The 23300-nt window shown below is 45.2% G+C and overlaps 1 protein-coding gene across 1 annotated transcript in view; it reads left to right on the top strand.

Annotated features, from left to right (window-relative positions):
- Nucleotides 1-23300, top strand: part of PDCD11 (programmed cell death 11) — a 134714-nt gene that overhangs the window by 61838 nt on the left and 49576 nt on the right. Inside the window, exons 22-23 of the mRNA XM_029610292.1 lie at nt 7589-7694; nt 19061-19150. Of these exons, the coding sequence (XP_029466152.1) occupies nt 7589-7694; nt 19061-19150 (196 nt within the window). The remainder of the gene's footprint in view (nt 1-7588; nt 7695-19060; nt 19151-23300) is intronic.

Raw genomic sequence — 23300 nt, forward strand, 5'->3', positions numbered from 1 at the left:
GCATTGGAGAGGGGATCATGTCGGCGGCAGTTTCCTGCAGCAGGGAGTTATTTTTAGGCCCGATTACAGCTAAATGGCGCTTCCAACTCAGTGCGGGAAAGTTTGACGCAGCTGCGGCTCCAAATGGGTGCGCCTCAATGTAGCCGTGTTTTGTGTGGTGTGTCTCCAGAGGGGCTAGGACCTTTGCGGGACCCTCAGGGGGTGACCGGGCCATAAGGTCGAATGGGCCGGTGCAGGAGACCCGGGGTCTGAGGACATGGCAGCCATTTTAACTCCACATGGTAGGAACCAGGCTACTGCAAGAGAGCCTCAGGACTTCCCTGCCCCACCTTTTCCCATTGATCAGTGCCCTGCTGGTGGCAGGGAAGGGGAAGAGGCCCAGGGGGATCAGGATCAGTCTTCCATGGATTTTGAGGAATTCTCCACAGATTTTGTCCTGCTCCTTCTTAAGGCCTATTTGGCCAAGGAGGAGGCAGGATTTAAGTGGCCTCTTCACCAGAAGACCCGGGGTGCTAAGAAGCCTAGGACTGATAAGCAGTCAGGATGGGGGGGGGGGGGGGGATTCTGCTGCTCCTTGGCCTCGGGTGGTTCGCTGGTGCCGATGGGGACAGGTCGGATGAAGCAAATGACCCCGATCTGCTACTGGGAGGTCCAATGGAGGGATACAGACAAGGAGCCTGTGACCTCCTTGGTTGACCCAATGCAGGATGCGGAGGACGTTCCGATCACTGAGGGGGACGATCCTAGAGTGGTTAGACAGTTCTATAAGGAGGAACTGTGTCCGCTAATTCCCCAGGTGTTGGAAGAGTTGGGAATTAAGGTCACGCAGGAGCATTCTGAAAATGAGGGATTGAATCCGGTCCTGGATGGACTGCAGGGACCACCTAAGGCCTTCCCTTTACCAAAGAAGGTTAAGAAGTTGGTGGAGTGGGAGTCTCCCAAGGCAGGCCTGAAGATAGTCAGAGCTATATCTAAGCTGAATCCCTTGCTGAAGATAAAACTTTGGAGTCGTGGAAGATTCCCAAGGTGGATGTGGCAGTGTCAGCAGTGACCAAGTAGACGACCATTCCAGTGGCAGGATCGGCCGCACTAAAGGATGTCCAGGATAGGAAACTGGAAATTCTAAGGTTATTTGAGGTTTTGGCTTTAAACCTTTGTGTGACGGTCTGCAGGAGCTTGATGCAGAGAGCCTGCTTGTGCTGGGTCCAGAAGGCACAGGAGAAGGTGTCAGGGGCAACAAACGAGGCCGCTCTTTCTGCTTGCTTAGAGACAAGAGTGGTCTATGTGACTGATGCCCTGTACAACATGGTTCGGACTTCCGCCATGCATATGTTTTCAGTTCAGTTGAAAACATAACATAAACATATGGTTATGTTTTCAGTTCAGTTAATCCCTAAGTTTGATATAAACCGGCCTGATATGAAGCTTGTCATGAAGTTCGGTATAGAAAAATGTTAAATAAATAAATAAATATGGTCTCCACTGTTGCAGTGCGGAGGCTTCTGTGGTTGTGGAATCGTTCAGTGGATGAATGGTCTAAAGCCCCGCTGTGTAGCCTTCTCTTTAAAGGGAAGTTTCTATTCGGAGAGGATCTGGAGCAACTGATGAAGCAGTTGGAGTCAAAGGGAAATAAATTACCAGAGGAAAAGGAGACCACCAAGAAGACTTTTCCACCACGTGCTCGTTTTCGGACACGAGGAGACTTTGATCAAGCAGAAGTTTATTGCCTACAGCGCAGAAGCAGGGCTTGGGCTGGCAGCAGTCCTTTTGAGTGCAGTGTAGGACTCCCCATGATGGGATGGCCAGGGGGCTGGCGGAAGTAAGCTTGGCCAATGAAGGCAAGCTGGTCTGCTCCTTTCCAGTGGCTGTCGGAGGGAGGCTGTCCCACTTTTACAAGGAGTGGACCAGGGTTACATCAGACCAATGAGTTCTGGAGGTGGTAAGAGATGGTTACGCCTTAGAATTTTTTTGTCCGCTCAGGGAAGCCTTTGTGGTCTTCTGTTGAGTCTCCCTTTCCAAGTGGGAGGCGGTGCGGGACACCGTACAGCGGTTACGGCGCTTGCATGCAGTATTTCCAGTTTCCTCTCAGGAGTGGGGATAGGGAAGGTACTCGTTTTATTTTGTGGTGCCCAAGAAGGAAGGGACCTTTCGCCACATCCTCGATCTGCAGAGGGTCAATGCGGCCCTCCGGGTGCCACGCTTTCATTAGAACATAAGAACATAAGAAATTGCCATGCTGGGTCAGACCAAGGGTCCATCAAGCCCAGCATCCTGTTTCCAACAGAGGACAAACCAGGCCACAAGAACCTGGCAATTACCCAAACACCTAGAAGATCCCATGCTATTCCCTAAGTATGGAAACATTGTGGACAGTAATAGCGGCACTGCACAAGGGGGAGTTTCTGGCATCTTTGGATTTGACTAAGGCCTATCTCCGCATTCCTGTAAGAGCCGACCACCTGAGGTTCATGGTCCTAGGGGAGCATTTCCAATTTTGGGCCTTTCCCTTTGGGTTGGCGACAGCACCATGGACATTCACGAAGGTGATGATGGTAGTGGCGGTGGCACTCAGGAGGGAAGGAATCCTGGTGCACCTGCACCTGGACGATTGGCTAATCAGAGCAAAGCCAGAAATGGAGTGGTGGTGTTCAGTTCGGGTCATGCAGCTCCTGCATTCGTTGGGTAGGGTGACGAATCTGGCGAAGAGTCACTTGGAGCCATCCCAGTCATTGGAATATCTGGCAGCTCAATTTGATACCTGAATCAGGAAGGTGATCAAGTTGCAGAATCAGGTGCTCCGACTTCTGAAATCTGGGACTATTTACAGGTCCTGGGTTCTATGGCATCTATGCTGGAATTAGTTCAATGGGCCTTTGTTTACATGTGACTCCTTCAGAGGGCCCTTTTATCCCATTGGAATCTGCTATCGCAGGAATTTCAGCTTCCTTTACTGCTTCAGGGGGATGTTAGGTCCAGCCTGTCATGATGGCTGTCTCGTCCTTATTTTGAGAAAGGGATGGACCTGGAGGTACCCGACTGGGTGATAGTGACCACCAACGCCAGCCTCAAAGGTTGGGAGATGATTTGTCAAGGGAAAACTGCCTAGGGACGATGGTCACCAGAAGAGGCATCCTGGTCAATCAATCAGTTGAAGACCATAGGAATTCACAAAGCCTTGCTTGCCTTTCTCCCTCTCATTCATGGAAGGACAATACAAATGTTCTCAGACAATGCGACGACTGTGACGTACATCAGTTGGCACAGGAACTGTTTGGGCTGAGAGACATCTAATGGGACTAGCGGCATTGCACGTGGCCGGAGTGGGCAATGTGCAAGTGGACTGTCTCAGCAGGCAGCGAATGATCTGGGTGAATGGGAGTTGTTGGCGGAGGCCTTTGCCCTTATACAGGCCAGATGGACTTCATGGCAGTTCCAAGAAATGTGAAGACGGTTCAATTTTTCAGTCGCTGGAGAGAAGTCTGATCCGAGGGCATTGACACCCTTGTTCAGCCGAGGCTGACAGAGCTGTTACGGTACAGGTTTACCCCGTGGAAACTCATAGATCGGGTGTTGCTTCGGGTCAAACTTCATCCGGACTGGGTGATTCTGATGGCACAAGAGTGGCCGCGCCAGCCGTAGATTGCGGACCTGGTTCATCTCGCGATAGACAGTCCCGTTTGCTTGGCCCATCTTCCCGAGTTGTTGTGGCAGGACCCCATCTTTTCAGACCAGGCAGATTGCTTTGGTCTAGAGGTTTGGCTTTTCAAAGGCGATATCTCCGCTTGAAGGGATACTCGGAACTTGTGATTAAGACATTGCTTCAGGCAAGGAAGCCCTCCACGTCTTTGGCTTATATCCAGGTTTGGAGAGTATTTGAGTCGTGGTTTTTACAGAACAAGCTGCAACCACTGAAGGTGGATGTTTCTCAGGTTTTAGCCTTCTTACAAAGTGGCTTGGCTAAGGGATTGGTTTTTAATTCCCTCCGGGTTCAAGTGGCTGCCTTGGGGTGTCTTCAGGGTAAGGTGCAGGGAAGACCGTTGACGGCTCATCCGGATGTTGAATGTTTCCTGAAAGGTCCATCTGCGTTCTCCAGTCCAGAAGGTATACCTGGCCTGGAACCTTAATCTGGTCCTTCGAGTTCTGTTTGGTCCTCCCTTTGAACCAATTAGAAGGGCTTCTTTGAAGGATCTAACCTTGAAGTCTGTTTTTTTTCTTGGTGGCCATTTGCTTGGCTAGGAGGATATCAGAGCTGCAAGTGTTGTCGTGTAGGGACTTTATCCTACGAATTTTGGAGGACGGTGTGTCATTACATATGGTTCTTTCCTTTTTGCCTAAGGTTGTTTCCTCGTTTCATCTTAACCAGATGGTTGAACTTCCAGCTTTTCCGCATTTATCACCAGATGCTCCTCTGGCTAGGGAGCTTCACTTATTGGATGTCCTGCGAATCCTCTTGCGATATCTTAAGGTGACAAATGCCTTTCAGAAATCAGATCATCTTTTTGTCCTGTTCAGTGGAGCAAAGAAGGAAAATAAGGCTTTCAAGGGCACGACTGCAAGATGGTTGAAGGAGGCGATAAATACAGCTTACATCTGTAAGGGTCGGTCAGTGCCGGAAAGGTTGCGGGTGCATTCCACCAGCACGCAGGCAATCGCCTGGGTGGAGTGTCAACTGATTTCTCCGCAAGAGATTTGTTGTGTAGTGACATAGTCGTGTCTTCACACCTTTACCAAATACTACCGCTTGGATGTGCGGGCTCCAGAGGAGAAGGCTTTTGGGGAAAGTGTGTTGTATGCAGGTTCTTTTGAGTTCCTGCCCGGGCTAGAGGGTCTTGGGTACATCCCACTTGTGTGGACTGATCTGGGGTATGCACAGAAAAGGAAAATTTCTTGCCTACTCATTTTCGTTCCTGTAATACCACAGATCAGTCCAAAGACCCATCCCCTTCTTTCAAAAGACTTCCTCGCTTCTGGATGTTGCCGAGACAGTGTGTAGTCATATGCAGAATTACTAAGAGTTACTATATTCCTTGTTTGAGATAGAGGGTCCTAGTTTTAGAGGGCTCCAACTTTGAGTCTCTGCTCGTCCAGAGTTTTTGGGGGTTTGTTGGTTTGGACATCTTGGCTTGGGTACAGGTCAGTACAGAGGGACTGCAGGTTATGTAGCAGTGCCTGAAAAGTTTTTATTCTCTGCCTACATCTGTTGCTAGGGATGCAAAACCCACTTGTCTGGACTAATCTGTGGTATTACAGGAAGGAAAATTAGCAGGTAAGAACAAATTTTCCTATGTGCCAGGATTCCACACTCTTCCCCACCCCCCCAAATTAGCTTTTGCGTTGTTAAAATGCATTACCATATGATACAAAGCTGTGCTTGCCTATGCTTGCTGGTAGAAGACAGAAGCACATTTTAACTTGCAGGAGGCAGCCTTATGAAAGTACATTTTGTGCATTTGTACAGGAAAGTGAAATATAGAAAAGAGAGTATTCTTTCCCTGTGCCTCACAAGGTACTTCTCACATTATTATTATTGTTCCTGCTGTCTTTTCTTCTTTAAACAAATTATCCTGTTAGCAGAGTGACATTTTTCAAAGAGTGTAACTACGTCATGGGCCAGATTTACTAAGGTCTGTCTCTGTGGCAAAAATAAATAAATAAAAGCTTAATATCTCAGGCCACAAATGTGATATAAAAGTAATTTTAAAAGTTCCCCCCAATTGGTGCTGTAAATATGAAAGGAACATTGAAACTTAATGTACAATATGACTGACTACATAATTCAGTCACTTAGTATCCAACAAACACGCATGCGTACACACGTATAGAGAGAGAGATGCAAGTGAATATACACATATTTTGGATCCAGGTAAAACAGTCTTCTATGAAGAGGTCTAGAATAAGGAGCAATCCAACTCCGAGTCCCGACATGATCTGTTTCACCTGCTTCATGGAGCTCTCTGTTTCTCATTTACTGCCACTCTTACTGTATATTGTCCATACAAAAATCTGTAAACATAATCCCCCCCCCCAAACTAAAACTGTGAAATATAAGAACAGAGAAGCTAGTTTTAATTAAAAAAAAAAAAATAAATTAATAAAGAATCAGTACAGGGATTGCAAATTAAAAAAAAAAACAAAAACCATTTTCAGGAACTTATTCAGCTACCTGACTAGGAGAATGCATACCAACTGATCTGCCAGAGCTCACTTCAGGCAAAATGCCACAAATCGGCTTGTGAACCATATGATAGTGGTTCCCGGAGACCAGAGCTGCAGAAGGAAGAAGAGCGCTTTTCAATCCGGTGTGGAAAAACTCCACGTGAACTCCCCCCAAGTCACATAGCATGAATTAGCGTGGAGCCAGCAGCCTCTCTTTTCCAAAAGTCAAAAGAGGCCTTTATCATTCCTCCTAATAACATGCTTAAAAAATGAAAATAACATTATCGCTCCATTGAGAAGGCACTTTGTGGCGGTTTTACAAAAAAATCCCTTCCATTCAGTATCCATAATTTTACAGAGGTTTGAATGGATAATACACAGTAGCAGGGTCGGCAAATAAACAGAACCTGGGAGCTCCATGAAGCAGCCTGACAGGCAAAACCTGGACTCTGTCAGGGGCTCCTCATTCTAGATCTCTTCCTGGAAGCTGCTTTTATGTGTTTGTATATATATTTATTTTCATTTTATTTTTATTTTTTTTTAATATACCGACATTTGATCTGAGATATCACATCGGTTTACATTCAGGTACTGTAGGTATTTCCCTATCCCCAGAGGGCTTACAATCTAAGTTTTTTATACCTGAGGCAATGGAGGGTAAAGTGACTCGCCCAAGGTCACAAGGAGTGACAGCAGGACTCGAATCCTGGTCTCCTGGTTCTAACCACTAGGCTATTCATCCTCCCCCACGGAGGATGTACGAATATATTTAGTGGTTATGTGTATGGTGTTTTTTTTTTGTGATGAACACTGGGTGACTGAAATTTAATTGGTGCAATAGGATTATAAAAACCTCCTTCCTTTCATGTTTGTTTACACCCCGGTGGGTGTGAAACAGGACACTTTTTCAGGGACTATGAACACACCAAAATGAAGATAAAAATAAATAAATAAATAGATGGTAATTTTATCAATTGCTAAAAGAATCATTTGTTTAAAGAAAAGATAGAAGGAAGAGAGAGTAGCGTGCTTGAAGTGCCATGGCAGGTAGGTTGCATGAATTTGCTGATTCCAGAAGAGTTTTGTTTTGTTTTTTTGGGGTGGTTAAGCCCTTTTTTTCAATATTTGGATTAAGTATGGGATCTTGTATTCTCAACTAGCCAGGATGGTAGAGAATCGGAGAGGAGACAAAAAACCAGTTTAGATAAAGGAGCCTTCAGGCGTTCAAGCTTCTGTTGCTGGCAGCTGGGAGATGCTGTTGCTAGTATGGACCGGAAAAAGTCTGGGACAGGCTAATTGGTTTTTATCTGCTGTCCTGCATTGCATTGCTCACTTTATAAAATCAGGTGGGATCATACCAACACTCGATTGGGAAGCCTGCTGACCGGAGAAATAATACTGTAGCCTTTCCGCTTTCTCTCTCCCTGAACAGTGAACTGAAAGGGGACGGCAGCACAGCCCTGACGGAAGAGGAACCTCTCGCTGAGAGACTTAAATCGTACAAAGCAGGCCAGGCCCTCACCTGCTTTGTGTTTAAGGTGAGACCTTTATAGAGCTGGGAGTTTGTATTCTCCCCCGAACCTGAGGGTGATACAGAAATCTGAGAGAATCGATTGCTAGGTTAGCAGCAGCATTGGCTAAATATACACCGTAAGGTGAATTTTAAAAGCCCGGAGTGCGCCAAAACCGGGAGATACACAAATATGTCAGGCCAGCACGCGCCAAGTGGATTTTAAAAGGTGCTCACGTATGTGCGTGTCTCCCTGCTTCGCGCACAAATGAGAAAAAGAGGCGGAGCATGGGCATTCCTGGATTTCAACATCAAATTGGCGAATAAATACACAGGCGTGTGCCGGGGTCACCTGCCTTGTAACTTTACTTCTGCTATGGAGGGATCTGTAAGTATTAAATAAAGTAAAATAGATCAGCAGGGTTTTAAATGTGGAAGCTAGCAGGGAAAATGGGAGGCTATTATACTAGGGGGGTTTGGAAGTTTTATCCCTTACCTGGGCGAACTGGGAACAAACTGGGAAAACCGGAAATAGCATCTGCATGTGTCTACTAAAATCTCTCCATTTATGCAGTAGAAGCGACATTCCTGTTCGTTCCCCAGATCAGTCCAGACAAGTGGGTTTGGCATCCCTACCAGCAGATGGAGGCAGAGAACTAAAAGGTATGAGGCACTGCCGCCCTGCAGTCCCTCAGTATTTCTCTGTCTCCAGCAAATGGTAGAGGTGCAAACCTGCAGTTAAGAAAAAAGAGAGAACGGACAGAAGAAGAGACGTTAGAAGACGTTCCTTGAGGTGTTAGGTTTCTTCGAGGGCCATTCCTCAGGTTGAGCGGGGGGGGGGGGGGGGGGTTGGGAATCTCTGATCAGCTTTAGCCCCCAGCAGATCCAGGGATCTGACAGCCAGGGGGTCCTGGTTTCCTCTTATTCCCTGAAGGCTCTTTCCCAGAGGTGTTGCCAGCAGCAGGAAAGTATTCCTTTTTTTGCTTGAATTTCTTCCTTTGCTGTGGCTGCTGTTTCTTTAAAAAAAAAAAAAAAAAAGTGTTAATTTTTCTTTCAGCAGCAACCGTTCGCTTGGGCTGTGGAAGGCAGCAGTGTAGCTCCTCTGTTCACAGCTTCAGGCTGCTCGGGAAGCCAGAGGCTGCGTTAGGTCATGTTTCCCTCCTCTCCCACACACCACGATCGTGCGGCTTCTGTGCCTCTGCAGCAGGCCCGTCCGCGTGGAGACAAGATGGCGCCGACAGTGATTTCCCAGTGCCGGAAAGTTTCGGGCTGCTCGGGGAGCTGGAGGCTGCATTGGGCAGTGTTCCCCCTCCTCTCCCACACACTGTGATCGTGTGGCTTCTGTTCCGCTCTAGCAGGCTTGGCCACGTGGAGACAAGATGGCGCCGACAGTGATTTCCCAGTGCCGGAAAGTTTCGGGCTGCTCGGGGAGCTGGAGGCTGCATTGGGCAGTGTTCCCCCTCCTCTCCCACACACTGTGATCGTGTGGCTTCTGTTCCGCTCTAGCAGGCTTGGCCACGTGGAGACAAGATGGCGCTGACAGTGGTTTCCCGGTGTAGGAAAGCTTGTCAGGCCGGTGGCCTGGCTCGGGGACAGCTGAATGCAATGGCGCTATGCCACGATTTGTTTCTGGAGGGAGGGGCTCTCCAGGGGGGGCTGAGACTGGTAGGAGAGCCACGGTTTCCCAAGGCCCTGTCAGGATAAAAACTGGGAGACTAAACAGCCTGTCAGGCAGGAGAAGGGCTACAGCTCGGAAAGTGATGGATTCCTGGGAGCCCAGGGACTTCCTTCCCCCGTTGTCTCCAGTGTTCCCGTCAGGGGGTGGGGGAGGAGATGCAAGATCTGGGGCCTGACAGGGAAGAGGATGACGTGGAGTTTCCCTCAGAATTTGTCTTGCTTATGCATAAGGCCTTTTTAACCAGGAAAAGCACTGGCTATAAAAGGGCATTTCTGTCAGTGGTCTCGTCCTGCTGCAAAGAGGCCGAGGGGCTCCTTGGCCAAGGAGTCAGAGGACCTCCTTCACCGGCTGGGTCTGGACCATCTCGAGGGGCCTGGTGGCTCAGATGATTCGGACCTGGATGACCCAGAAGAGATGATCTTGGGGTTGGTCCGGGGGTGGATCAGGATGACCAAGCAGATCTCATGGTGGATGTCGATCAGGCTGATCCCGAAGAGGTCCTGATTTAATGGAGAGAGATGACCCACGGGTGGGTCGTCTGTTCCGTAAGGAGGAGGTGAGGCCCCTTATTTCCCATGTTCGATAGGGTATTATGGTGGTCCGGAAGGTGTCTGACAATGAAGGGGTATTCCTGTGTTGTTTGGACTCTGGGGCCCACCAAAAGCCTTTCCTCTCCTTAAAAGGATCAAAAAGCTGGTGAACCAGGAATGGGACTTCCCAGAGGCGAGCCCCAAGGTGGCTAGAGCCTAAGTAAAATTGTATCCCCTCACAGAAAATATCCTGCAGCTGCTGGTATTCCTGAAGATCCATGCTTCGGTCTTTGCGGTCACTAACAAGACGGCCATTCTGATTGCAGGTTTGGCAGCATTAAAGGACGTACAGTACTGTAAGCTAGAGATTCATCAGGAGAGGATGTTTGAAGTCTTGGCGTTAAGCCTGTGAGCAGCGATCTATAGAAGTCTGATACCGAGGACCTGTTTATGCTGGCTCCAGAAGTCTCAAGAGAAGTCTTCAACAGGCGCTGGTGTTAATAGCCAGGTAACTGAGGTGGAGGCCAGGATTGCAGATGAGGCTGACATGCTTTGACTTGAGCTGGACTTCAGCCAGGAATATGGCCGCAGCGGTCTCAGTGCAACATCTGCTGTGGTTGCAGAATTGGTCAGCTGATATGTGGTCCAAGTCTCAGCTCTGTAATCTTCCCTTTACAGGAAGGAAAATTTGATGAATGTTTTGGGGGAGTCTAAAGGGAATAAGCTGCTGGAGGATAAGATGACAGTTAGGAAGTCTTTTCTGCCTCGCTCTAGGTTTCGGGAGTTGCGGTGATTTTTGTTCCAACAAAGGGTTCTGCACTGTTTTTGGGGCAGAACCAGGGTTCCGGTAGGCAGCAATCCTTTCAAGGTGCCTGTAGACTTCCCTGAGAGGGCTCCAACCAGGGAACCGGTGGTGGTAAGGTTTCACAATGAAGCCAAGCTGGTCCATTCTCTTGAGATGGCGGTGGAAGGCTATCACAGTTTACGAAGAGTGGACCAGGATTACCTCGGAACAATGGGTCCTAGAGGTAATAAGGGACGGCTACACTTGAGAATTTTTTCGCCCCATCACGGAAGTTTTCGTGGTGTTTCATTGCAGTGTCCAAGGCAAGCAAGCAGCGATTCGGGACACATTGTCGCCTTCAGTTGCTGGTATGATAGTACTGGTAGTGGCCAGGGAGCACGGTTGCAGGAAATACTCTATTTACTGTGTTGTACCAAAAAAGGAAGGAGCCTTTTGTCCCACCCTCGATCTGCAAAAGGTGAAATGTGATGCTGCGAGTTCCCTGTTTTTCCATATAGAAACATTGTAGACTCTGATAGCAGTAGTTTGTCTCATGGAGTTTTTCGGGCCTCGCTGGACTTGATGGAAGCCTATCAGCACATACCCATTTGGAAAGAACATCAAAGTTTCTTTGAGTTATGGTTCTGGGGAAACTTTTCCAGTTTCGGCCCTCCTGTTCGGTTTGGCGACTGCACCTCGTATGTTCACAAAGGTGATGATGGTGGTGGCAGCAGCTCTCTGTATGGAGGGGATCCTAGATCATATTTATCCAGATGACTGGCTTATCCAAGGGAAATCGGCAGAGGTATGCCGGCAGTCTGTGTGCACGATGATGGATGTGTTGGGGTCCTTGAGCTGGGTGGTGAATTTGGTGAAGAATCACCTGAGCCCTACCCAGATACTGGAATACTTGGGGGCAAAGTTTGATACTCAGCTTGGCAGAGTGTTTCTCACCTCTGAGAAGATTCGGAAGTTACAATCCCAGGTGGTGCAGATTTTGTGGATGCCAGTACCCAGGGCTTGGGCTTATCTTCAGGTCCTAGGTTCAGTGGCATCTACATTGAATTTGGTGTCATGGGCTTTTGCCCAAATGCGCCCTCTACAGGAGGCATTGCTATCTCGCTGGAATCTGTTTACCGCTGCAGGGTACTTCCATGTCCAGTCTCCAGAAGTGGCTGTATTGGCCCGATTTGGAGAAAGGGATGGGCCGGGAGGTTCTGGCCTGGGTTATAGGGATTACGGAACCAAACCTCAAGGGTTGGGAAGCAATCTGTCAAGAACAGCTGGAACAAGGACTGTGGTTGCCAGTGGAAGCATCCTGGTCTATCAATCGCTTGGAAATGAGAGCAGTGTGTAGGGCGATGGTGGAATTCCTTCCACAAGTCCAAGGTCTGAATGGTCAGAGTGTTTTCGAACAATGCGACAACGGCGACATTTATCAATTAGCAAGCGAGAACAAAGAGTTGCGCGATTGCCTAAGGTGCCCAGGACCTTTTTACCTGGGCGGAGCAAAATTTACAGGGGATAGCTGCTTCGCATGTTGTGAGAGTGGACAATGTGCAAGTGGACTATCTCAGCAGGTAACAGTTGGACATGGGAGAATGGGAGCTGTCGAAGGAGGTCTTCGGCCTTATCCAGTCTTGTTGAGACAATCCCCCGTACGGATCTGATGGCATCAAGGAGCAATGTTAAGGCAGCAAGTTTCTTCAGCTGCCGATGATAGATCGCAGCTGAGGGCATAGACGCTCTGGTTCTTCCATGGCCGACAAGGATCCTGCTATGTGTTCCCTCTGTGACCGTTAATAGGTCAAGTGTTTAGGTACATCGAGAGGCATCCAGGCCAGGGGGTGCTGGAGAGGCTATGTCATCCGTGGTTCACAGATCTGGTTCAGCGGCAATTGACTGGTCCCTGAGATTGCCTTAACGGCCCCTGCAAATGAGCCAAGGTCCTATTTTCTTGGCTCGAGCAGATCACTTTTATCTTGCAACTTGACCTTTGAGAGCAAGCGCTTGCGACAAAAAGGATACTTTGAGCCTGTGATTTTCAAGGGCTTAGTTTACAATTCCTTGCAGGTTCAGATGGCAGTCTTGGGGCGTGTCAGAGGTATACTCCCAGGAAAATGTTGTTGGCCTCATGTCCGGTTGTTGTGAGGTTTTTGAAGGGGATTGAGCATCTGTGGCCACCAGTGCATAGATTGGGTCTGGCATGGAGTTTAAACTTGGTCTTGTGGGTGCTTTATGGTCCTCCGTTTTGAACCGTTGAGGAAGGCATCGTTAAAAGACCTCACACTGAAGGTGGTATTTTTGGTGACAATTTTTTCATTCAGAAGGATCTCAGAGCTGCAGGCTTTGTCATGTAGGGAACCATTTTTGAAGATTTCTGACGAAGGAGTATATCTGCATACGGTACCTTCGTTCCTATCTAAGATAGTATCTTTGTTTCACCTGAATCAGAATGTGGAGTTCCTGTCTTCCTGAACTGATCTGCTGAGTCGCTGGAGACAAAGTTCACAAACAGTTTTCAGCGGTCGGATCATTTGTTTGTATTGTTTGGAGATGCCAGGCCTCCAAGGACATAACAATGCGCTGGCTGAAGGAAGCTATTGTTTCTGTCTACCTTTGTAAGGGGAGAAGAATTCCAGAGGGGTTGTGTGTGCACTGTACTAGAACGCAGGACGTATTGTGTGCCGAGTGTCAATTAGAGTCACCACAGGAGATTTGTAGAGCGGTGACGTGGGCTTCTCTTCGCACTTTTTCTTGTCGTTACCATACAGATGTTCAGGCTCCAGGAGAGCCAACCTTTGGCAAAACATATGTTGAGAGGGGGGGGTCTTATTTTATTTATTTATTTTATTTATTTAAAAATGTTTATATACCGCTTTTACAATTCAAAAGAATTACTCAAAACGGTTTACAACCTAACATACATAATAAATAAACTTGACAAAATAAAACAAAATAAAACAATTAAAAGACTAACATAGTGCAGTATATAATCATATCCAACTATTTTTTTCAAAGGATATTAGCAGAAGGTAAATGTTATATGGTGTGAATGGATCTGAAAAGAGAGGACAGTTGAAGTGAATAAATGTTGAACTTATGAAGTAGTTAGGGTGTATGCTTTCTGAAATAAGTATGTTTTCAATAGTTTTTTGAACTGTTGTATTGATGAAGTAAGACGAATATGGTCTGGGAGTGAATTCCATAAAACAGGACCTGCCACTGAAAATGCTCTTTTTCTGGTGAGTTCGAGTTTTGCTGATTTAACAGTAGGGATATCTAATAAGTTTTTTGAGAGAGATCTGAGATGTCTGGCTGGTTTATATATGCGAAGATTAGTACATAACCAAGTGGAAGAAGTATTGTAGATGAGAGAATGAATAATTGATAAGACTTTAAATTGAATTCGGTATTTAATTGGTAACCAATGAAGTGAAAGTAAAACTGGCGTAATGTGGGTACGACGTGAAATACCAGCGAGCACCCGAGCAGCAGAGTTTTGTATCATTTGTAATGGATACAAAACTGAATCAGGTAAACCTAAAAGTAAGGCGTTACAATAGTCCATACCTGAAAAGATTAACGATTGCAATACTGTACGATAATCTTTAAAGAAAAGAAAAGGCCGAATTCTTTTCAGTAAATGTAATTTATAAAAAGATTTTTTTTGTAATATTAGATATGTGATTAACCATAGAAAGATTGGAATTGATTGTGATACCTAAGCTAATAGATGAAGTACTAACCGGAATTGAAATACCTTTAAAATTTAAATGAGAAGGAGGACCTAAGGTAGATTCTGAAATAGATGAAAGATGTGTAATCATAGTTTTTGAAGGGTTCAATTTTAACCGATTGTGTTCTAACCATGTATTAATCGTAGTAAGGACCAAAGATATTAAAGAAAAAGTCTCAGACCAAGAATTTTTTAACGGAAATAGTAACTGAATGTCGTCAGCATATATTCGGAAATAGACATTTAAAGTTGTGAGAATATAGCAAAGAGGAAGTAAATATATATTAAAGAGTAGTGGAGACAATGATGAGCCCTGTGGAACCCCAGATGAGGAAATGAAGGAGTCTGAGGAGTAGTTATTGACATGTACATATAATGAGCGATTAGTTAGAAAGGATCGAAACCAGGACAAAACAGTGGATTGAATGCCTATAGAATGTAAACCTGCTAAAAGTATATGATGATTGAGAGTATCGAATGCCGCGGAAATATCCAACGAAATAAGGATGTAGTCTGTATAAGCATCGAACCCTCGAAAAACTGTATCAAAACAAGATAGTAATAAAGTTTCTGTCGAGTGGCCTTTTCTAAAGCCATGCTGGCCTGCATGCAGAATGTCATTGTCACTTAGAAAATTAGAAAGTTGTTTTAAGACTGCTGATTCTATAAGTTTGGCCAATGAAGGAATCAATGCTATTGGCCGTAAATTACTGAGATCTAAAGGATCTTTAGTTTTGTTTTTCTGAATAGGAAGAATAGCAATTTTTTTTAAATTGTCCGGAAAAATGCCAGAGAAAAGAGATTGATTAACTAAATTTCTTAAAAACTGACATGTATGGGGTGCAATAGCTTTAAATAATTTTCCTGAGCAAGGATTAAGGGGAGAGTTAGTAACTTTTTGTTTCTGGATTATTTTCAGAATAGTTGATTCTGTAATAGGGTCGAATTCCAGCCAAGATAATTGCATTGGAGGATCTTTAAAAGTTGGGAATGGCAAATGTTGAAATTCTTTTGAAATGATATCAATTTTATTTTGAAAATGAAAAGCTATTTTATTACAATCATCTAAGTTGTAATTAGAATTATTTGAATTATTAATAACAGTTAAGGATTTCACTATATTGAACAAAACGTTGGGATTACCATGGGCTTCTGCAATTTTTTTTGAAAAGAAGGATTTTTTTGCTTTATTGATTTCTCTATTGTAACGCCTTAATGTACTATAATAATCATTTTTTGTCTGTGTGGATTTATTCTTCCTCCATTTACGTTCTTTCGATCTAACTAAGGATTTAAGAGTATGCAAAAATTGGGAGAACCAAGGTGTATTATTTTTTTCCTTTTTTATTTTTAAAGTGGATTTTTTCAATGGAGCTAGAGAATCTAAAGTTGTGGAGATGATGGAATTCCAAGTGTTTACTGTGTCTGAGCATGAAGAACCAGTCTGAAAATCTGCTTGGGCGGGTAAAGCTTCAATAAATGAGTCTGAAGAGATAAATTTCCTTTTCCATATTATTTGGGAACTATTTACTTTAATATTAGTAGATTGAACATTTAATTTAAACTGAATAAGATAATGATCTGACCAGGGTACTGGTAAAATATTAATATGATTAGGTAAAAGAGAAACATAAGACGAATTACAAAATAAAAGATCTAGAGTATGACCACGTTGATGAGTTGGTTCCTGAATTAATTGTTCCCAACCAAGTCCTGCTAAAGCATCTAGGAAAGTAGACTCCACGTTAGATAAAGTAGAGGAATTTACATGTAAATTAAAATCTCCTATTAGTATAGTTCTTGATAAATCTATTGGAAGAGTTGAAATAACTTCTAGAAAATTCGATAAATCATGATGCAAATATTTCGGGGGACAGTAAATCAAACATATATTTAAAGCTGTCGTTGTAATTAACATTAATTCTAATGCATGAGGAAGGGAAATATGAACTTTAACAGGATTTAAGGACGTCTTTATAATCGCTAGTAAACCACCTCCCTTGCGATTAGGTCTAGGGTCTGATATCGATACGTATTCTGTTGAATTAAATGTATTCAGGATTACTGCGTCAGACTCAGTTAGCCATGACTCAACTATTAAAAAAGCATCAGGTTTCTGTGTATGTAATAAGTCTATGATCACTGGCATTTTCTTACGAATGGATTGGGCATTACAAAATATAAAAAATAACGTAGAAACCAGTAAAGTAGTACATACTGATGGAGTAAGAGTCGTCAAATTAGAATAATTAACATTAGGTACAAAAGACTTAAAAGTATGCTGTTTTCTAAAACTAGGAGAGTAAACGTTGTATTTACCTCGACCGGACATTACGGGTATTTCCATAGCTAGACGACTATCAAATGTCTATTATGCAAGAATACGAATATCAATTCACGAAGGTCAGAACGAAGGGGCACGAACAAAGGGGCAAGCCCCTTGTTCGCGCTCCTTCGTCGCGCGACGCCCCGGCGCAAGACGCCGAAGACTATCACCGCTAACTTATAGTGAGTCGCCCTCTGATGATGTGCAGTTGGGGGCGTGGCCGCTCTCTTCGGCGTCACTATAGCCGCGGGAAAGATGAAAATGAAAAATGGAGCTGAGTTCCAAAAGTCCAAACAGCTGATGTAGCTCTATGATGGTAAGTTGAGCATTCACGGAGACAAGGGCAGTGAGCCCCTCCGCTATCACCGCTAACTTATAGTGAGTCGCCCTCTGATGATGTGCAGTTGGGGGCGTGGCCGCTCTCTTCGGCGTCACTATAGCCGCGGGAAAGATGAAAATGAAAAATGGAGCTGAGTTCCAAAAGTCCAAACAGCTGATGTAGCTCTATGATGGTAAGTTGAGCATTCACGGAGACAAGGGCAGTGAGCCCCTCCGCTATCACCGCTAACTTATAGTGAGTCGCCCTCTGATGATGTGCAGTTGGGGGCGTGGCCGCTCTCTTCGGCGTCACTATAGCCGCGGGAAAGATGAAAATGAAAAATGGAGCTGAGTTCCAAAAGTCCAAACAGCTGATGTAGCTCTATGATGGTAAGTTGAGCATTCACGGAGACAAGGGCAGTGAGCCCCTCCGCTATCACCGCTAACTTATAGTGAGTCGCCCTCTGATGATGTGCAGTTGGGGGCGTGGCCGCTCTCTTCGGCGTCACTATAGCCGCGGGAAAGATGAAAATGAAAAATGGAGCTGAGTTCCAAAAGTCCAAACAGCTGATGTAGCTCTATGATGGTAAGTTGAGCATTCACGGAGACAAGGGCAGTGAGCCCCTCCGCTATCACCGCTAACTTATAGTGAGTCGCCCTCTGATGATGTGCAGTTGGGGGCGTGGCCGCTCTCTTCGGCGTCACTATAGCCGCGGGAAAGATGAAAATGAAAAATGGAGCTGAGTTCCAAAAGTCCAAACAGCTGATGTAGCTCTATGATGGTAAGTTGAGCATTCACGGAGACAAGGGCAGTGAGCCCCTCCGCTATCACCGCTAACTTATAGTGAGTCGCCCTCTGATGATGTGCAGTTGGGGGCGTGGCCGCTCTCTTCGGCGTCACTATAGCCGCGGGAAAGATGAAAATGAAAAATGGAGCTGAGTTCCAAAAGTCCAAACAGCTGATGTAGCTCTATGATGGTAAGTTGAGCATTCACGGAGACAAGGGCAGTGAGCCCCTCCGCTATCACCGCTAACTTTTGTGGGCCTGCCCAGTGTAGGGGTGCTTTGGTACATCTCACTTGTCTGGACTGATCTGGGGTATGAACAGGAAAGGAAAACTGTTTCTTATCTGCTAATTTTCATTCCTGAAGTACCATAGATCAGTCCAGAGTCCCACCCCCTTAATTTTCTCAAGACTGTTACGGCAAGTCCATGTTCTGGCAAGCTTACTGGAAAGAACTATCAGAATGTAATGAAGTTTGCCAGGTTGTGGTTAGCCCCTTGGGTTAATTTGTGATTTTTCTGTTTGGGGGGCTTCAAATTTTTGGTTTGGTGTTCGTCCTCATTTAGGGGATGGTTGAGTTGTTACTGTATAGTTGGCTTGGGTACAGGTCAATACTTAGGGACTGCAGATGGCACTCTCGGTTATGTAGCAGTGCCTCAAAGTTTTTAGTTCTCTGCCTCCATCTGCTGGTAGGAATGCAAAGCCCACTTGTCTGGACTGATCTGTGGTACTTCAGGAACGAAAATTAGCAGGTAAGAACCAATTTTCCTTTTGCGTGCATAGGTGCGCTAAAACCTTTAAATTGTTTGCACATGTGCGTGCGATCAGTCTGTTTTATAACATGCGCCCATATAAGCATATATGTTATAGAATGGTCATGTCCCTTTACATGTGCCAATGAACGCACGCTCATGTGCGCCCAGGTGCCTGTTTAAAAATTACAGTCCCTGTGTACTGATTCCAGCTTCTCCCAGCTGGCACGTCATCATACAATATTCTTTCTCTATACCATGTAGAAATCTCATGTCCCCTTTACTTCACATTTGTGACTGTTTCTGATAAGCAATGTGTTTTCGGTGTGTATCTGGGAAAGATACACACCTTGAGTTTCTTTCTGAAAAATGTACACTCTTCATATCTTTTAAGTTGTACATCCAATGTGTGTTCACTTATGCTCGCTCTCTTGGGTCACGTTTCAGAAATACCTCCTGGTTTTGTCTCTTTTCTGCTTGCAGTATAACCGCATTAAGAAGTGTTTAGAGGTGGAAATCTCCCCCGAAGTTCGTGGCAGAGTTGAACACTTGCTGCTTTCCTCCAACCCCAAGGTAAGTGACCTGGTAATGTGGTTAAAGCTGCGGGAAACAGGCATCCGGTTAGCTGGAGAGCTTGCTGATGATAGTGTTCCCAGGCCCATGGCCCACTGGAAGAAGCCCCTTCCGAACTCTGATGAACCATAGATATACACTTCCTGAAAAGCAAGTGACAGGTGAGATCCAGGCTCATGTTTAGCCAAGGGGCACAAAATATTTTGCCATTGTATGTTCAGATGATTTAAAAACAAAACTCAAATCTTCCAGATCGTTTAAATAAGTTACTAGTATAATTGTCCCTCAGAAATGATGGGATAGGGTTAGGGGGAGACATTAATGTGTAGAGTCACTCCTCCAACTTCCCCTCTGCCACGACGGATGGACAGCACAGCGACCTGCACAGGTTCAGAAGGCCGTTTTTTGTTTGGGTTTTTTTTTTACATGCAGATGCACATTTTTACCTACATTAAATTTGCAGAAAATTGCCCTGTTGCTAACCCGTGAAAAAATGTTTGTTATATTTCATATTACGGGACACCTTTTGATGGGATAGCAAGAATTGACCCTAAGGAAACAGTCTGTCATTAGTATCCCTAAAGATCAGCACAGATATGGTTTTTGGAGTGTGACTTGACAGAGTGAACAGCACCCAAATGCAAATGCAGCCAATTTATATAGAGAGAGATTAAATGGGTGATTGATTAGCTCTGAGTAGTCTGCAATGGAATGCAGTAATCCCTGGCTATAACGAGCCCCCCTGCTAATGACTTTTGGTTATAAGACACTGATGTCTTGGATATAAAATGATGCTTTTGGCGGCCAGATTTAGGTGCAGCAATTTCTCTGTGTTGGCTCTGAGCCTGTTCTACGTTACAGTTACCCTTCCATAAGAGCAGGTAGGGCCGTCCCGATAGCTCGCTGGCAGTGCTCTCTTTAAGGGAGATGGAAGTTTAATTCCTAAGCCCAGCATCTTGCTGCTTGGGCCAGCTGGAGCATGGGATACTGTGGAGATAACATTCAGAGCCTTCAGAAGGGAGGGAGTCCCACCAATATCATTTTTCTTTTTAATGACCAGAAGCAGGTGACACCTTCTAGACTAACCAGTTAATTGAGGCTCGAACTTTCAAGGACAGAGTCCATTTCGTCAGCTTTCTGTTTTCGAAAGCTCATGCCTCAATAAATTGTTTGGTCTAGAAGGTGCCACCCGCCGCTTGTCATTTTTTGCTACACCAGAATAACAGCGCTGTCCCTTTGAAAATCTGAGCAACAGTTTTTGTAATTTATTAAAATGGTCTCGAGGCAGGTGACCTGTAATGGCTGGCTGAGAGCCCGCAGGTGCTGAGTTCTGGAGGAAACTGTGGCCCATGCCTCTCAGAGAGTTGCTGCTGTAATGACTGGGCCAGACCCCAGGGATTAAAAATGAGGACAGGAGCAGAAAAGACACCCCCCCCCCCCCCCCCCCCCGATAGCTTCTACTGAAAACTCATGTTGCTGGAGCCTCAACAGAATCTGGTTCTTACTGGGCTGGAGGACCGGGGAGGAGGAGAATGCTGAATGGCCCAATAAAAGATACAGAAAGGCTGATGTACACTGTGTGCTGGAAAGGGCCCCAGGGACACGGGCTCTCTGGTACCTTTGGGGCCACCGGAAGCTGATCAGATCAGTTCCACAGTTTCATCTGTATGCATTTCCCTATTACCAAAAATGGGAAAACCCCAGGTACGATTGTATCTCTTTTTAGCCAACCTCCTTTCCAAGAAATGTCTTCAGCCTATTGCCCTAAAGCCAGATTCTGATGTGAGGAATTTTTTTAAAAGCGAAGTCTTGGCTGCCAGCTCATCTCTCTGAGTAATCGTAACCAGCAAAGAGAATCTAACGGCACAAATGTACGCCCCACTAACATGGGACTGTCTGTTATATGTAATCATGCTTGGCTGTTTATGTTCGGCATCTGTCCTCATTGGTTGTCAATGGAAGGACGATTTTTAATGGTTCCTGACTGAGTCACAGGTTGGTTGCAGAAAAAAAGCCGACTGCTGAGGAGGCTCATGTGAGAAAAAACTCTGCGAATGACAAATAGCCATTCTCTGTTGAGTGGCCGAGTGGTTAGAACATGGACAGGGTTCAGCTCCCACGTCTCCCACTGACACTCCTCATAACCTTGGGCAAGTCACTTCACCCTCAGTTGCCTCAGGTGCAAACATAAAGCCTGATTTACGGAGCCTTTTCTCCCATTCTGTGTCCATTGGTGGAAAAAAAAACTTGTTGGATTGAGGCCCTTAAATTGTAAGCCCTCTGGGACGACGAGATACCTAGTGTAGGGCTTCCCAAACCTGTCCTGGGGACCCCACAGCCACTCGGGTTTTCAGGATATCCACAATGAATATGCATGAGATACATTTGCATATACGGAAGCCCTGACCTCGTGTAACTTGCCTTGAGTTAGGGTTTGGAAAAGTGAGCAATTGAATCCAAAACTCAAATCTGGATAACAGTATAAAGGCATTTAATTGAAACCGATGTTCCACTGCTTGCTGCCATATCTTGACTTGATGGTCTGGACATTCTCACAGATGTGCTGGGAGCATCCCGTGGAGAGCTTTCAGGGACCCCCCCCCCCCCAGTTCTGCACTATTTATTTATTTTAAAAGTTTTATAACTTGCACCCTCCTTTCAGAGTGAGGTACAGCAAAGAACAGGCATAAAAATATATAATACAGACCAATAATCAAATAAAGAAAATCATGTGATTTTTGGCAAAAGAACATTCACACACTTCATATCGGGAGTGGGAAAAGTTAATTTTGCTAGGCTGAATGCATTATCAAAATGTCCATTAATCGGATTTTACAGAGAGCGGGCAGGGAAAGGAGTTCCACAAGGTAAGCCCTTTCCTGTGTCTACAAGGTGAGCCTGCCACATAAGGGTACCTTTAGGTTTCCCCTGATATGATCTTAGAGCCTTTGGGGAGGGGGCATAAATCTGTAAAATAGAGGTTACCCATGGAGCGTTAACATTGTTGAATAATCATAGTGATCTTAAAATCAGTACATCGCTGGATGGGGAGCCAGTGGAGGGATTGTAGAACCGGAGTAGTATGGTCCCCATCAGACCCTATCATTAGGCGCGCTGCAGAATTCTGCGCTCTTTGCAGCGACTGTAATAGTTTGATAGGTAGTCCAGCATATAAAGAATTGCAATAATCGAGTGAAGGGAAGGTCAACGTTTGTGGTACTGTCCTAACGTCTTCTGCAATCAACGGTGATTTTAGATGGCACAGCATCCGAAGCTTACAATAGGAGGAAGCCACTACCACCTTGATCTGAGGACGTAATAATTATTTGTTTTGCTATAGTTAATTTATGATCCTCATACTCAAAGGTAACAGAATTGCTTTTGTGCCACCCCTCTGTCCCCAGCCAACATGAGTGGACTTGGCATATATTCTTTTTGATAAGAACTCTTTTTAAACGATCAGAGTAACATTGACCTTTGACAAATATTATCCTGTTAACCTGACAAGAATTTAAGTCCCCCCTCCTTCAAGGAGAAGTCCCATGTCTTACGCCAATGCCTTTCACTCTTTCTCATCTTTCTTTTATCAGATTGTAGTTCAGCATTATACCACGGAACCTCACATCTGTAAGTTTTAGTCTTTTTTTTTTTTTTTTCCTCGTAGAGGCGCGCAGTATTGTATTTTATAGTGGACATGATTTTGTGAAAGAGGAGACGAGATTTTCTGCAGAACTAGAATCTAAAAGGTGATTTAAAGATTGCCATTCTGTTAAAAATATTGTGGAACGATTGGGGCATGAGACTACCGTACTTGAAAAAGAAATTAGGATAAATCTAGTTTGGGTTTTAGTCAGTTGATTCTGAACTTATCCAGATAGATCCATTTTTGAAACTCTACTCCTAAGTGTAATGCGGGCCTGCTTTCCTGACAGCTCTGCCCTCATAAAGCACACCATTTGGCGATTAAGATCAGCAGAGCGAAACCATGAGTAAGATGGCAGAGTCATTTTCAGAATGGAGGTGTGGCATATTTATATCACTTATCCTGCTCTGTCTGAATGATTTTTCTCCCAGTTTTGCACTGCTGGCGAAATTCCCTAGGGGGTTTAATTCAGACAGGGCTCTGAAGGATACGTTTTCTGCTCACAGT

Source organism: Rhinatrema bivittatum, chromosome 7 (genome assembly GCF_901001135.1).
Source record: "Rhinatrema bivittatum chromosome 7, aRhiBiv1.1, whole genome shotgun sequence".
Classification (NCBI taxonomy): Eukaryota; Metazoa; Chordata; class Amphibia; order Gymnophiona; family Rhinatrematidae; genus Rhinatrema; species Rhinatrema bivittatum.